Source organism: Neoarius graeffei, chromosome 18 (assembly GCF_027579695.1).
Source record: "Neoarius graeffei isolate fNeoGra1 chromosome 18, fNeoGra1.pri, whole genome shotgun sequence".
In the NCBI taxonomy this organism is placed as follows: Eukaryota; Metazoa; Chordata; class Actinopteri; order Siluriformes; family Ariidae; genus Neoarius; species Neoarius graeffei.
Genome location: NC_083586.1, coordinates 46,257,123 through 46,273,105, shown reverse-complemented (window position 1 = coordinate 46,273,105; position 15,983 = coordinate 46,257,123). Strand labels below are relative to the sequence as shown.

At 41.9% G+C, this 15,983-nt stretch overlaps 1 protein-coding gene across 1 annotated transcript in view; it reads left to right on the top strand.

Moving 5' to 3' along the window:
- The first annotated feature begins 3,275 nt into the window (after positions 1-3,275).
- The window catches only part of rab3da (RAB3D, member RAS oncogene family, a), a 48,656-nt gene continuing 35,948 nt past the window's right edge, over positions 3,276-15,983 (top strand). Inside the window, exons 1-2 of the mRNA XM_060898933.1 lie at positions 3,276-3,562; positions 12,893-13,129. Coding sequence (XP_060754916.1) covers positions 12,893-13,129 — 237 coding nt within the window. The 5' untranslated portion in view covers positions 3,276-3,562. The remainder of the gene's footprint in view (positions 3,563-12,892; positions 13,130-15,983) is intronic.

The following is a 15,983-nucleotide window of genomic DNA, read 5'->3' as shown; positions in this document are numbered from 1 at the left end:
GCAAGGCTGGAATGGGGCAGGTTTTTGTTTGTGAAGGACACATGAATCAAGTCATGTACAAAATTACTCTGGAAGAAAACTAACTTCCTTCTGCTCTGACAATGTTCCCTCACTCCAAGAATTGGGTTTTCCAGCCACGTCAATGAAGGTGTGGATGGAGGACCACAAGATCAAGACCTTGTCATGGCCAGCCCAATCTCCAGACCTGATCCCCATTGAAAACCTCTGGAATGTGATCAAGAGGAAAATGGATGGTCACAAGCCATTAAACAAAGCTGAGCTGATTGAATTTTTGCACCAAGAGTGGTCACCCAAGAGCAATGTGACAGACTGGTGAAGAGCATGCCAAGAAGCATGAAAGCTGTGATTAAATGTCAGGGTTACTCCACCAAATATTGATTTCTGAATTGATTAACGTCTGAAGAAGAAGAACTTTATTCATCACACACTTGTGAAATTCCTCTCTGCATTTAACCCATCTGAAGCAGTGAACACACACATGCACACACTTACCCAGAGCAGTGGGCAGCCATGCTAACAGCACCCAGGGAGCACTTGAGAGTTAGGTGCCTTGCTGAAGAGCACTTCAGCCCAAGGCCACCCCATCCATCCATTATCTGTAGCCGCTTATCCTGTTCTACAGGGTCGCAGGCAAGCTGGAGCCTGTCCCAGCTGACTATGGGCGAGAGGCGGGGTACACCCTGGACAAGTCACCAGGTTATCGCAGGGCTGACACATAGAGACAAACAACCATTCACACACCTTCACATTCATGCCTACAGTCAATTTAGAGCCACCAATTAGCCTAATCTGCATGCCTTTGGACTGTGGGGGAAACCGGAGCACCCGGAGGAAACCCACGCAGACATGGGGAGAACATGCAAACTCCGCACAGAAAGGCCCTCGCCGGCTGTTGGGCTCAAACCCAGGACTTTCTTGCTGTGAGGTGACATCGCTAACCACTACACCACCGTGCCGCCCCCAAGGCCATCTGCATGTCTTTGAACTGTGGGGGAAACCGGAGCACCCGGAGGAAACCCACGCAAACACGGGGAGAACATGCTAACTCCACACAGAAAGGCCCCCGCTTGAACCTTCTTGCTGTGAGGCGACCGTGCTAACCACTTACACCACCGTACTGCCCAAAACACCTTCACCTTTGTTATTTTGACCAGATATCCTTTTCTGCAAACAAATGTTCTCATCTCATCTCATTATCTCTAGCCGCTTTATCCTTCTACAGGGTCGCAGGCAAGCTGGAGCCTATCCCAGCTGACTACGGGCGAAAGGCGGGGTACACCCTGGACAAGTCGCCAGGTCATCACAGGGCTGACACATAGACACAGACAACCATTCACACTCACATTCACACCTACGGTCAATTTAGAGTCACCAGTTAACCTAACCTGCATGTCTTTGGACTGTGGGGGAAACCGGAGCACCCGGAGGAAACCCACGCGGACACGGGGAGAACATGCAAACTCCACACAGAAAGGCCCTCTGTGAGGCGACAGTTCTAACCACTACACCACCGAAAACACCTTCACCTTTGTTCTTTTGACCACATATCCTTTTCTGCAAACAAATGTTGTAAGTGACAATATTTTTATCTGTAATTTGGGCGAAATGTTGTCAGTAGTTGATGGAATAAAACAAAGCTGTTCATGTTCCTCAAACACAAACCTATCAATAGTAAAACCAGAGACAGTGATAATTTTGCAGTGGTCTATAAACAAAAACACACACACTGGATGTCTGCGAATTTGTGAATGAACTGTTCATCAGTGTGACGTCATGCTCGAGCACTGACTGCCTGATTAGCTACACTGGCACCTTTAGTGGTGTTTCCGTTACCAGATTGGTAAAATACACACTAAACATAAACTTATACTTTTACTCACACAGACTTTTCCAGAACATTTACTACTTCATATTTGTTAAACGTAATATGCTTACTAGGGTGCATCAGTTGCCCCCTAAAAATGAAAAGTTCCTCCGATCATGACGCATTTTTGTTTTTATGTTCCTTTTGGTAAGAAAACACACTGGGTGAAATATTTTGACAAAATTCAAAAGTTTAATGGTGGCACCAGGAGCTCAAAGTTATGGAAAAAGCTGCTATTTTATGACTTTTATGACAAAATTTCGATCACTTTTCATGAAACATTATGGCACCTTAAAGAGTGTACCAAATATCTTAGATACACATTTTTAGTACATATTCTAAATATATTATCAAGCACAGTTTGAGTTTTAGCTGTTCATTGAATCATTGTTCAACTACTTTTAAACAATACAAATGTATTATGAATCACATTAATGCTTCTCAATCCCTTGCAAAGGTTCTTAACATGATCTCTGGCTCACAAGAAATCAATAAATGGAGTCCAACATTGTGATTCAAACCTTACGCGAAAACATAAAATAAGCGTTTTTTGGCAAAAAATGAACCTCATGGTGCCACCATTAGACTTTTGAATATGGTCAAAAAATTTTACAGGTGTCTTATGAAAATTAACCATGGTTTTACTATGAAAACTAGCCATGGTTTTACCATGGTTTATAGTTATTCATGGTTTTCATGTTTTTTTTGGGGTAACCATGAAAACCATGGTGCATTTTACCTCAATGTTCACTTAAATTTTTAGGTTCTAAGTAAATGTTAATGTATCTGGGCTGTTAATCGAGATCCTTCTCTACAGCATTGACTGTTGGACGAAAGCATGGTAATACTACAGTTAGTGCATCCTTTTAAAAACCATACTATCCCTTTTTAAACTAATTTCGTAGTTACTATGACCTATTACACATACAACTATGATGCTACCACAGCTACTGCAGTACTATGGATAAACCACAGTAATGCTATGGTTGGTTCATAGTACTTAGAATCACCATGAAATACCATAGTAGATCCATGGTTACTACCATGGATGAACCATAGTAATACTATGGTTGGTTCATAGTACTTAGAATAACCATGAGATACCATGGTAGAATCATGATTACTACATAAAAACCATGGTAAAACCATAGTAAACCATGGTAGATTTTCGTAAGGGTGGTGAAAAGGAACACCCAAACAAAAATGCATCAGATTTTATGAAAGTGAGGGCAACTGATGCACCCTAATGCTTACTAACCTAGAAACAATATCTAGAATACACTGTCGTTAAAAAAAAAAGGCATTTAGAGTGATTAGATAAAAGGTGGAGTTGTTTAGAGTAATAGCGATTATCTGGCAACCCTGATTAGTTTCCTTTCTGATCTGGGAACGGTCTTCACTGGCCGTCAGTGCGTTCGAAGCTGGAAGGATAAAGTGTGCCGACGTACTGTACTGTACTGTAAAGGCGAATAAAGACACCAAGTGGAGACGTTATCTTTGTTTTGTTTTATTTGATTATTAAACCCAGATCCGTGTTTAATTAATGGAGTTGCAGTAAAAAGGAGTGATAGAAAGATCGCCGGAGAAGAAGAGGAAGAGGAGGATATCCTAAGAGACAGCAGAAGGAACACTGACTGACTTTTGTTCGGAATAGATCGAGCTGAGAGCTACTGTAAGGTGGGTGAAGTTCTTATAAAGTTTGTTTTCCATGAATATAAGATGAAAATGTGCTCTCAGCTTGGTGAAGTTGTGCCCTGATGCTCCATATGGAAGTGGTGCTGGAATACAGCCTGTTGAGCTCTGGGCTTAAATGATTATTCCTTTTTGAATCTAAAGTATAACTTATATCTTTATAGACCATTTCAACCACTCAGCGAACCTCATGTAAGCATGTATGTTTGATTTTTAATCATTGTATGTTTGAGCCATAAAGGGTGTGGATCACTCCAGCAGTGTGGGTTCTGCTTAATGTCAGTCATTAACACACACACACACACACACACACACACACACACACACACACACACACACACACACACACAGTTTTACTATCTTTGTGAGGACCTTCTGTTCACATTTAATCATTTTTTATTATGCACCCTATATAATAATTATTATAAATCATTAACTAATAAACCAGTTTAATTACTTTCATTTTATTTTTCATAGTAATTCATACATTTGTATTGTGATTTATCATCACGTAATATATCATTACATGCCTCGTTCTCAAATCTATCAGAATGCAGGTCAGTTTCAAACAGAGCCAAGGCAGAATTGGCACTGGACCCAGCACTAACACCATCCTGGTGGAGAAAAAAAATGCTAAGGGGTCGGGTTAGCACCCTAACTTAGTCCCCACCAATACACAAAACCCTTTATCTCACACACACACACACACACACACACACACACACACACACACACACACACACACACACACACACACACAGTCTTACTATCTTTGTGAGGACCTTCTGTTCACATTTAATCATTTTTAATTATGCACCCTATATAATTATTATTATTATAAATCATTAACTAATAATTAATAATGCACCAAAACCAATTTAATTAATTTTATTTTTCACAATTCATACATTTGTATTGTGATTTATCATCACGTAATATATCATTACATGCCTCGTTCTCAAATCTATCAGAATGCAGGTCAGTTTCAAACAGAGCCAAGGCAGAATTGGCACTGGACCCAGCACTAGCACCATCCTGGTGGAGAAAAAAAAATGCTAAGGGGTCGGGTTAGCACCCTAACTTAGTCCCCACCAATACACAAAACCCATTATCTCTCTCTCTCTCTCTCTCTCTCTCTCTCTCTCTCACACACACACATGGTCTTACTATCTTTGTGAGGACCTTCTGTTCACATTTAATCATTTTTAATTATGCACCCTATATAATTATTATTATAAATCATTAACTAATAATTAATAATGCACCAAAACCAATTTAATTAATTTTATTTTTCATAATTCATACATTTGTATTGTGATTTATCATCACGTAATATATCATTACATGCCTCGTTCTCAAATCTATCAGAATGCAGGTCGGTTTCAAACAGAGCCAAGGCAGAATTGGCACTGGACCCAGCACTAACACCATCCTGGTGGAGAAAAAAAATGCTAAGGGGTCGGGTTAGCACCCTAACTTAGTCCCCACCAATACACAAAACCCTTTATCTCACACACACACACACACACACACACACACACACACACACACACACACACACACACACACACACACACACAATTCGGATTTGTTTTATGAGCTAATGTACATACTTTCTTATCTATCTATCTATCTATCTATCTATCTATCTATCTATCTATCTATCTATCTATCTATCTATCTATCTATCTATCTATCTATCTATCTATCTATCTATCTATCTAGTTTTAACTATGCATTCAAAAAAAAAGTGATGTATAGCTGATGTGTACCTTGGGTCCCAATGCTGAGCAGCTCAGTCCTGTAGGTTATAAAAGACGTCCTCCAGGTTTTATTGTTTAAAAAACTAGAGTGTTTTTTAGAACTGTCTTCTTATACTTTTATAATTGAAATCACAGTATTCCATGTCACATAACGAGCATAAAGGAGCAATGTATGCAGTTTATTCAGTCAAAAATTGTTTATATAGAATGAATTGGGACACGTCTGTGCTGTAATACCAAACGAATTACTTTCCCAACTCAGCTCTTTCTTTTATTAAGGTGTGTCAGATCCTGGTGACTCCCTCAGGGTACTATTTATACATACGGTACATACTATTTACCAGGTGCTGAGCCTTTGGCAAGTGTTGAGCAGACGTCAAAGAATTTGACAGCTGTCAAAGTTTAGAGTGGTGTGGTGCAGTTATTGAGGCTTTGCGAAGGTGTTCAATCTTTGCACAGAAGTAGAACCTTTTGGCAGGATTTAAAGGTGTTAGGCAAGTTTTTAAGGTGTCAAGCCAGTGTTAAAGACTGGTATTATAGATGTTGGGCAGATGTTAAAAATGTAGGGCTGGTACTTAAAATGTTGGGGTTGTGTTAAGGACGTTAGGCCTGTGATAAAGGCATTAGAGAGGTGTTAAAGCCAGTGGGCCAGTGATAAAGATGTTGGGCTGGTGTTAAAGGCAGTGGACCAGTGATTAAAGGCAATGGAGAGGTGTTAAAGCCAATGAGCCAGTGATGAAGATGTTGGGTTGGTGTTAAAGGCAGTGGACCAGTGATTAAAGGCAATGAAGATGTGTTAAAGGCATTGGGGCATTGATAAAGGAATTGGAGAGGTGTTAAAGCCAATGGGCCAGTTATAAAGATGTTAGGCCGGTGTTAAAGGCAGTGGACCAGTGATTAAAGGTCTTAGGCAATGGTTGGAGGTGAAACGTAGAATATCAACTTTATTGTCTAGAAGAACGACCCAAAAAGCGAATTCAATCTTCCTAGTGTCTAATTTGCACCCTAAAACTTTCGTCGTGTAGGTGCATTTGGTAATTATTAAGTGAGTGATCAATCTCATTAAATCTGAAGGTTAATAATTAAAATTGAATCAGTCTCATTTGAATCATACCATTGAATCATTCTCATTGAATCAGTCTCATTGAATCGTTTTCATTGAATCAGTCTCATATTATCATTAACTCACTCATGGAATCAATCTCATTAAATAATACCATTAATTTTGGTGCTTAATAATAAATTACCAAACAGCTAAATTATGGTATATTCCAAATTATTATGATCACTTACCATATCACATAAATCATATGCACCTTTGAATTCTTTTGAGATTGGATGACTTCAGAAATATCGGAACACAAATAAACACAGTTTCAATAATAAATGAATTTATTATAACAATGATAAAAATTGAATAATAGCAGTTGAAATATATACAAATATGATATATACTTGATGAGCGTGTGTGTGTTTGTGTGTGTGTAAAAAAAAAGAAATTAAACATGAAACATGTAGTGTGTGTGTGTGTTAGGGCTGTGCCGATAGACGATGCCATCGTCCATCGACGATGGTGGTCATCCATCACGATGGAGAGCCACCATCGTGATACCACGCCCCCTCCTGTCATAAACATGCATATACGGTATCATCTGGGCCTATTTAACCTAAAAAGTTAGTTTTTTGTTAGTTTAGTTAGTTAGTTTTGTTTAATATATAAATATATTATATAACATATATAAATACATAATTATATAAATCATTATAAAGTAATATCCTATTACCGCTTGTTCACGTAGGCTATGGTGCAGGGACGTGCTAGTGAACATAACGTGGTTACACAAATACAGTATGCTACTAATAATACATTTCAACTTCATTTTTTAGCCTACACTATACTTTTAATGTAAAATTTGTCATGTTGTTCAAACAAATAGCCACTATTAACAGTCGGGAAATATTGCACCTTATCAAACGGCAGTGAAGCGCAGACTTCGGCAGAAGTCAAATAACTTTAATCTGGTAAATAGGCCTACTTTCAGACTCAAAATGGTCCACTCTAAGCCATAATGTCAAACCAAATGGAAGAATGAAGGTGATTCTGATAAATGTAAAGACAGTAAAAAAAAACAACAATATTAAATCATGATTTTAAAAGCTGGCGCAATAATTCAAACACTAATAAATTGGAAAAATTAGCGCGTTCAAGTGCGCACTAAAGGCCGAAACGCATCTTCAATTGATAAGTGTAAATAAACAATGAGTAATAGCTTAAGTGTAGTTAGTTTGAATACTAGTCTTTCATTGTTAGAGCAGATTAATATCTTGCCGTGATCAGTGAGTGCTCGGGGAGGTTCATTTCCACCTGCGCTTTGCGCAGCTCATTTCTCCGAAGCCAGCTGTGCGCAAACACAGTGTTGACTGCTCGGCAAACTCCAAACGCTCGGTCTGTACTGGCCCTCTGTTGCGCAAGCGAGTTGGTTATGGCCAGGTTCAAATTGTGCCCAAAACAACTTAACCACGGCCATTTCAATTGCCTGATGGCTGCGACAATATTCGCCCCGTTGTTATGCAGGCGATCTTTTTCTCCTCTATTTTCCATTCGGCAAGTGTCTCGGGCAATGCGTCTTCTAAATTGTCCGCTGAATGCGTCTCTGGCATGAAACTCGTCTGCAGGCATTTGGACTGCATTGCCCACTCTCGGTCCACATAATGTACGGTAGCTGACATGTAGGGCATCATGTTGCAGCTGGACCACATATCCGTTGTCAAGGCCAAATATTCCACATCACCTAGCGCTTTTTTTTCCTTTACGTGCCAAAGCCTCGGATGAGTATCTAATACTTTTAATAATAATAATAATAATAATAATAATAATAATAATATATTTAATAACGTGGTATTAAAATCCCCCCCGCCCACGATATCATCGTCCATCACGATGTTTGCACTGTAAACATCGTCGATGCCAATTAAGGGGACATCGCACAGCCCTAGTGTGTGTATGGGAGTTGACCACGTGTTTCTAAGTGAAAACAAGGGAGTTAGCTTTGGTTGCTAAGACAAAAGAATTAGCTTTGTGTTGCTAGCTAAGGAGGGTGTGTCACCACGTGGGGTTTGAGAACAAAGGATTTAGCTCTGGTTGTTAGCTAAGATGTGTTGGCCACGTGTGGAGACACAGATTAGCCTTGTGTCGCTAGCTAAGACAAAGGGATGCTAGCTAGCATGTGTTTGTGTGTGAAAGGCCTGGTGGCCACGTGGTAAGGCCTATGGCCTAGCAAAAGAAAGGCTAGCGTGGGATGCTAACTGAGGTGTGTTTGACCACGTGGAGACACAGATTAGCCTTGTGTCGCTAGCTAAGACAAAGGAATGCTAGCTAAGGTGTGTTTATGTGTGTGGGGGAGGACCGCCACGTGTTTCTAAGACAATACACTTAGCTTTGGATGCTAATGGGACAAAAGAAATTAGCCGTAGGCTAATTTCACTAGCTTATAACAGTACTGAATCCACTGAAACCTTGATAAGGTCAAAATGTGTGATAAGGAAATTAAAGTGTTAGTGAGGAATAAAGAGAAGCATGCACAGCCTATCTATTAAAACAACTGAGAGATTAAAACAAAATAATAATCAATTCAACACGCTGCGTGTTTACAGTGCACACATTTAAACCGTTCCTGAGTTTAAATTCACACTACTTCAATAAAAGCTAATTCCTAAGACTAGGTTTTTGCCCAAATGCCAAGTCTTACTCAATATCTTGCCTTTAGCAGGATTATGAAGAGATGTTCCGAGATTCTGGAGTTTCCGTTGTGAAGCACGTGAGTTGCTTCTGTAGAAAGCGCAGAGAATTTCTTGGTCCGATGGTCTTTCGTGATGAAAAGTCTCTGATCAGAATAACGTGCACAGCGCTTTAATTAGGAGGAATTTTGGTCGCTTCTAACTTTTAAATTAACTGCATGGCGGCAGTTTGTACGTACTTGATAATAGAAATAAAAAAACCGGTTGTAACTCAAGCTGAGTTTAAAAATCGCCGATCTTAGAGTCTACCGTGGCCAAAGGTAAACAAAGAAAAGCGCAAAACTCTGATTCTTGCAAGAAAGGAGAAAAAGACGTCTTATCTGGTTTGCTTGCCGGAGCAAAAATCTCTTTGTGCCTGCAGACCGCTGGTCCAGATGGAAAGAGAAAGTATGGCGGATTTCCGGGTCCCTTATGCCTTCCTGTAGGATGTGACGTAGGTGATCCCGCCCACGCGTGACATAGGTCAACGCAGAAGTTGGCTGATGGGAAATGTAGTTTTTAAAGAGACGGGCTATTGTAGTTCTTAGACGGATGGTACCTACAGTCGTAATACTAAATAAGAGCCCTTTTGAAGAATAATTAAACTGTCCTCCCTAGTGGATATAGGGAACGATTACTTGACAGTGCGCTGGTAGGCCACATTAGCCTGCCATCCGCAGCATTATACTATTTATAGCCTACTCTAAGCGAGGAAATATCCCTTTGTCTCATTTCCACAATGATTGTACAGGATATCTCGGGATTCTTGACTTGTCAATTGCAAGCAAAAGTAAAAATGTTTACCTCCAATCTTTTCCTTTTTGCTTGAGCATTGCTGCTCCGTTTCTTCTTTGACTGCTTGATTTTTGTTTCACACGCACAATCCACTCTCTCCGCCTCGTCTCCTCTTCCGGAAAAAAACAACCCTCTGGCTTCACGCGCACAATCCACTCTCTCCGCCTCTTCTCCTCTTTTGGAAAAAGCCAACCCTCTGGCTTCACGCGCACAATCCACTCTCTCTGCCTCTTCTCCTCTTTCAGAAAAAAACTACCCTCTGGCTTCATGTGCACAATCCACTCTCTCCGCCTCTTCTCCTTTTCCCGAAAAAGCCAACCCTCTGGCTTCACGCGCACAATCCACTCTCTCCGCCTCTTCTCCTCTTCCGGAAAAAGCCAACCCTCTGGCTTCACGCGCACAATCCACTCTCTCCGCCTCTTCTCCTCTTTTGGAAAAAGCCAACCTTCTGGCTTCACGCGCACAATCCACTCTCTCCGCCTCTTCTCCTCTTTCGGAAAAAAACAACCCTATGGCTTCACGCGCACAATCCACTCTCTCCGCCTCTTCTCCTCTTTTGGAAAAAGCCAACCCTCTGGCTTCACGCGAACAATCCACTCTCTCTGCCTTGTCTCCTCTTTCGGAAAAAGCCAACCTTCTGGCTTCACGCGCACAATCCACTCTCTCCGCCTCTTCTTCTCTTTCGGAAAAAAACAACCCTCTGGCTTCACGCGCACAATCCACTCTCTCCGCCTCTTCTCCTCTCTCGGAAAAAAGTAAAAACTTCTTCCTGAACCGGTCCTGTTGTTACAGTTCATTGCACAACAATAAGGCATGGTTTTTCTTTGGAAATTCCTGAACGCACGTCTGCACTCAAGCCGAATGGCAATGCAAGTAAACGGAAGTGGACTCGACTCAAGCGGTTTGTTTGTCTTGAATGACATCACGCACCGAGTGGTCATGAAACTCGCCGAACAGAAATTTGCCGCGATCCGCGCTAACTTATTTTAATTATTACTTATTAACAACACTTCTTGGGACCAGAAGAAAATTACAGAGGGTTTTTTAACATATAAAGTTTCAAATGTGCATAAATTGAAAACCTTTGCCTATGACCTTTAAAGGAGACACGTTAAAAGCATTGGAGAGGTGTTAAATCCCTTGAGATGGTGATAGAGCTGTTGAGCTGGTGTTCAAGGCATTGGGCTGGTATTAAAGCTGTTGTGTCAGTGATGAGGAGGTTTTTCAAGTTGTTGGGTAGGTGTTTAAGCAGGTGTTGATTAGTTTTTTAATGAGGTCTTTAGGCCCTGGGCAGTTGTTGAAACTTGGATTAAGTGTTGATCATTTGGGCAGGCATTGTAGTTTTTTGCATAGCAATAATATGAGAGAGATGAATATATAAATCTTAATAATATATTAAAAATTATGCACTTATTTTCAGCATTTCAACTGATTGAAGCTGTTTAAATGGCTCTGGTGTTTTTGAGTAAGGCTTTTTCTATAATTCTCTGAATTTGGCAGATGATGGGGAAAGACAGTTCATGGGTGTGTTTGCTGGCAGTGCACTGACTGGTTTGTCTTTCTGGTCTGGATGGTTTGTGCTGATTTGGTGTTCAGAGAAACAAGCCCAATCAGGGGGAAAATCACACTCAGCGTCTCTGATTACAGCAAATGAGAACTGAGGGAGAAATAAAAAGACAACAAAAGATGAAGTGGAAGATTAAAGAAAGGAGTGAGAAGAAAATGAAGATGAGTAACTGAAGGAAAGTGAAAGGAGGCACTGGGTAGGCCATGTCAAGTTGAGACAAGTGAAGAAGATTTTATTGTCATACCATGAATAGACGTATACATATAGTGGGACTGAATATTGTCTCCAGGACTGGACTAAGTGCACCAAAGAAGACAATATAGGGGATTAAAGTGCATATCCTGGACCAAATTTGTTTTTTTTTTAATATGAAAGTATGTCCCTATACACACTCATCCAGAAGGGTAATTTTGCACAAGGTCATCTGTCTACAGCAGAAAAAAATAAAATAACAAAACGCGTCTGGAAAAATCCCAAGGGAGCCTGGAGCCAGATTCGTGACATCACCTGCGGAAGCGCCAGCAGGCTGTGAGAGCTTGCACGGTTTCAGTGCACAGCCTGTGTAGACCAAGTTTAGCAGCTAGCGATTTTGCATTGAAATATGGAATTGTCACCTGAGCGCAATGTGGGAAACGATGAGTACTAATCCCATCAAGATTGGTGTTGCTACACCCTCCTACGATACATCTGTTAACCATTTTAATAATTACGCGATAACGTTGAAGAAATTTGCAGAAAACCACCAGGTCGTTTTCTCATAAACAAACCAGCGCTGACGTAGGATTCAGAGGGAGGCGTCCCGCACGCGACGTCACGAAAATCAATGTTTCCCGGGAAATCCAAATGCCAAGTTTTTTCAGAGGCGGACCAATTCGCCTCAAATGCCTTGATTTCAACTGAATTTTTCTGGTATTGCGCAAGGTAAAAAAAATTGCACAAAATGCAAAATGTGACAGATATTTGACCAAAGTTTAATATAAAATAGGAGAATTACATTGATCTTGCTCCTGAATTTACCCGTGATATGCACTTTAAGGTACAGCAAATACTGCAAGTACTACAAGTGTAAGACAACTATGCTAAACCATAGATTTTTTTTTAAAGAAGATTTGCTGATACAAATGACAGTTGTGCTTGATGAAGACCATTATATATAGTATTTATCACAGATGTCACCTTCTCCCACTGTGATCAGCTTATAGCCACTGGTTTAGCAACATAAGGTATTAAATACTATTACGATAGTAAGGATGTAAAAAGAAACTTGGGGAGGGTGTATGATGTCATCAAATATCCTGGCATAAGACATTGTTAATTGTAAAACTGCTTCAAATCTTCTTAGGGTATACTGTCACACTTTTACTATATACCTTATGTCCCATTCCCTAATACCACCGACCTCCGATCTTGTAGATGGCGTCAGTGAATGACCCCCGGCAGCAGACACCGGTGCAGAAGGATGCAGCTGACCAGAACTTCGACTACATGTTTAAACTACTTATCATTGGTAACAGCAGCGTAGGAAAGACCAGCTTCCTGTTCCGCTACGCAGATGACTCGTTCACCCCGGCGTTCGTCAGCACCGTCGGCATCGACTTCAAAGTCAAAACTGTGTACCGCAATGAGAAACGCATCAAACTCCAGATCTGGGTAAGTGGGAATGATGGGATATATTGTACACATTCGTGATAGGCAAAGCATGAAGAAATACATCAAACGCTACAGTTTCAGTATGATTATTTTTTTAGCTGTTCAGTAATGGTGACTGAATTCCAGTTTATTTTTAGTTTACTGTCTTTTTTTTATAGGGAGGGAAAGTAATCTCATCGACCCCTACTGGATGCGTTCCAACCTCTATGGCAAAATGAATGGGAATATCTTTTCAAAAAATTACATTTTGGGTTAGGGCGGCACGGTGGTGTAGTGGTTAGCGCTGTCACCTCACAGCAAGAAGGTCCTGGGTTTGAGCCCCGGGGCCGGCAAGGGCCTTTCTGTGTGGAGTTTGCATGTTCTGTCCATGTGGGTTTCCTCCGGGTGCTCCGGTTTCCCCCACAGTCCAAAGACATGCAGGTTAGGTTAACTGGTGGCTCTAAAGTGAGTGTGAATGGTTGTCTATGTGTCAGCCCTGTGATGACCTGGCGACTTGTCCAGGGTGTACCCCGCCTTTTGCCCGTAGTCAGCTGGGATAGGCTCCAGCTTGCCTGCGACCCTGTAGAAGGATAAAGCGGCTACAGATAATGAGATGAGATGAGACTTCAAAGTTAAGACAATGGCTTCCATATGTTGTGCATGTCGGGCAGCTCTATCGATCCTGGTGATCATACTTTATTTTTTCCACCAATTTGAATTGTTTTGAATGTTTTTTAATAAGCTGATCAAAGACTACACGGACCCGACGTTGCGTATGTGACGTCATCGCAAGTCTAGCGCCTTTCCAAATCTGTAGCAGGTAGCGGCCGGCGAGCAGCCTACATCAACATGCCGATTTGTATAGCGTGGTTGGCGGAGTATTTCTGTACCAGTAAGAAATGCATCCCCCGTGGGGATAACCATTACAGATCAGATAGCTAAGCTTACTGCTGACGTAATATGAGCGACTCTGACTAGACAGTTTGGTTGTAGTCCATTTCTGACAGGTTAGGCGCAATTTCGATCTTTTAAAAGACAGCGAAATTTCACCTGATACTTTCACAGTTAGTAGATAATCCCAACATATACAACATATTTTTTGGGGGGTGTACAAGTTCCACGTCATAACTTCGTGGGATTTTTTAAAAAATCGGATCTATGGGATTTTCAACAGTATGGCTCTCAGCTTAGGAGCGCTACCACTAGGATCGCTGTGTTTCACTTTCCCTCCCTATAGCTTTTAGTTTCCTTTGCCATTGTGCTTTCCTTTCCTTGCATTCTCACTCTATCCACTGTCATCCTAATAACGGAGGCATGACCACTCTGTCTGTCACTCCCAGTGTAAGAGGTGTGGTCTCTGTGTGTCACTCTCAGTGAAGACCTTTGTGTCTGTCAGCCTTAATAAAGGAGGTGTGGCCTCTGTGCCTGTCAGCCTTAGTAAAGAAGAGGAGGCCTCTGGGTGTGTCAGTCCCAGTGGTGTAGGTGTGGCCTCTGTTTGTCAGGCCCAGTGAAAAAGATGTGGCCTCTGTTTGTCAATCTCAGTGAAGGAGGTGTGGTTTCTGTGTCTGTCAGTCTTAGGAAAGAGGCGTGACCTCTGTATCTTCTAAGTCCTAGCGAAGGAGGCGTGGCCTCTGTGTCTGTAAGTCTCAGTAAAGGAGGTGTAGTTTCCATATCTGTAAGTCCCAGTGAAGGAGGCTTGGCTATGTGTTTGTCAGTCCCAGTGAAGGAGGCGTGGCTGCTGTATGTGAAAGTCCCAGTGAAGGAGGCATGGCTCTGTGTTTATCAGTTCCAGTGAAGGAGGCATGGCTTCCATATGTGTAAGTCCCAATGAAGGAGGCGTGGCTTCCGTATGCATAAGTCCCAGTGAAGAAGGCATGGCTTCCTTATGTGTAAGTCCCAGTGAAGGAGGCGTGGCTTCTATATGTGTAAGTCCCAGTGAAGGAGGCGTGGCTTCTATATGTGTAAGTCCCAGTGAAGGAAGGGTGGCTTCCATATGTGTAAGTCCCAGTGAAGGAGGCGTAGCTTCCGTATGCATAAGTCCCAGTGAAGAAGGCGTGGCTTCTATATGTGTAAGTCCCAGTGAAGGAAGCGTGGCTTCCATATGTGTAAGTCCCAGTGAAGGAGGCGTGGCTTCCATATGTGTAAGTCCCAGTGAAGGAGGCGTGGCTTCTATATATGTAAGTCCCAGTGAAGGAAGGGTGGCTTCCATATGTGTAAGTCCCAGTGAAGGAGGCGTGGCTTCCATATGTGTAAGTCCCAGTGAAGGAGGCGTGGCTTCTATATATGTAAGTCCCAGTGAAGGAAGGGTGGCTTCCGTATGCATAAGTCCCAGTGAAAAAGGCGTGGCTTCTATATGTGTAAGTCCCAGTGAAGGAAGCGTGGCTTCCATATGTGTAAGTCCCAGTGAAGGAGGCGTGGCTTCCATATGTGTAAGTCCCAGTGAAGGAGGCGTGGCTTCTATATGTGTAAGTCCCAGTGAAGGAAGGGTGGCTTCCATATGTGTAAGTCCCAGTGAAGGAAGGGTGGCTTCCATATGTGTAAGTCCCAGTGAAGGAGGCGTGGCTTCCGTATGCATAAGTCCCAGTGAAGGAGGCGTGGCTTCTATATGTGTAAGTCCCAGTGAAGGAAGCGTGGCTTCCATATGTGTAAGTCCCAGTGAAGGAAGGGTGGCTTCCATATGTGTAAGTCCCAGTGAAGGAGGCGTGGCTTCCGTATGCATAAGTCCCAGTGAAGAAGGCGTGGCTTCTATATGTGTAAGTCCCAGTGAAGGAGGCGTGGCTTCCATATATGTAAGTCCCAGTGAAGGAGGCGTGGCTTCTATATGTGTAAGTCCCAGTGAAGGAAGGGTGGCTTCCATATGTGTAAGTCCCAGTGA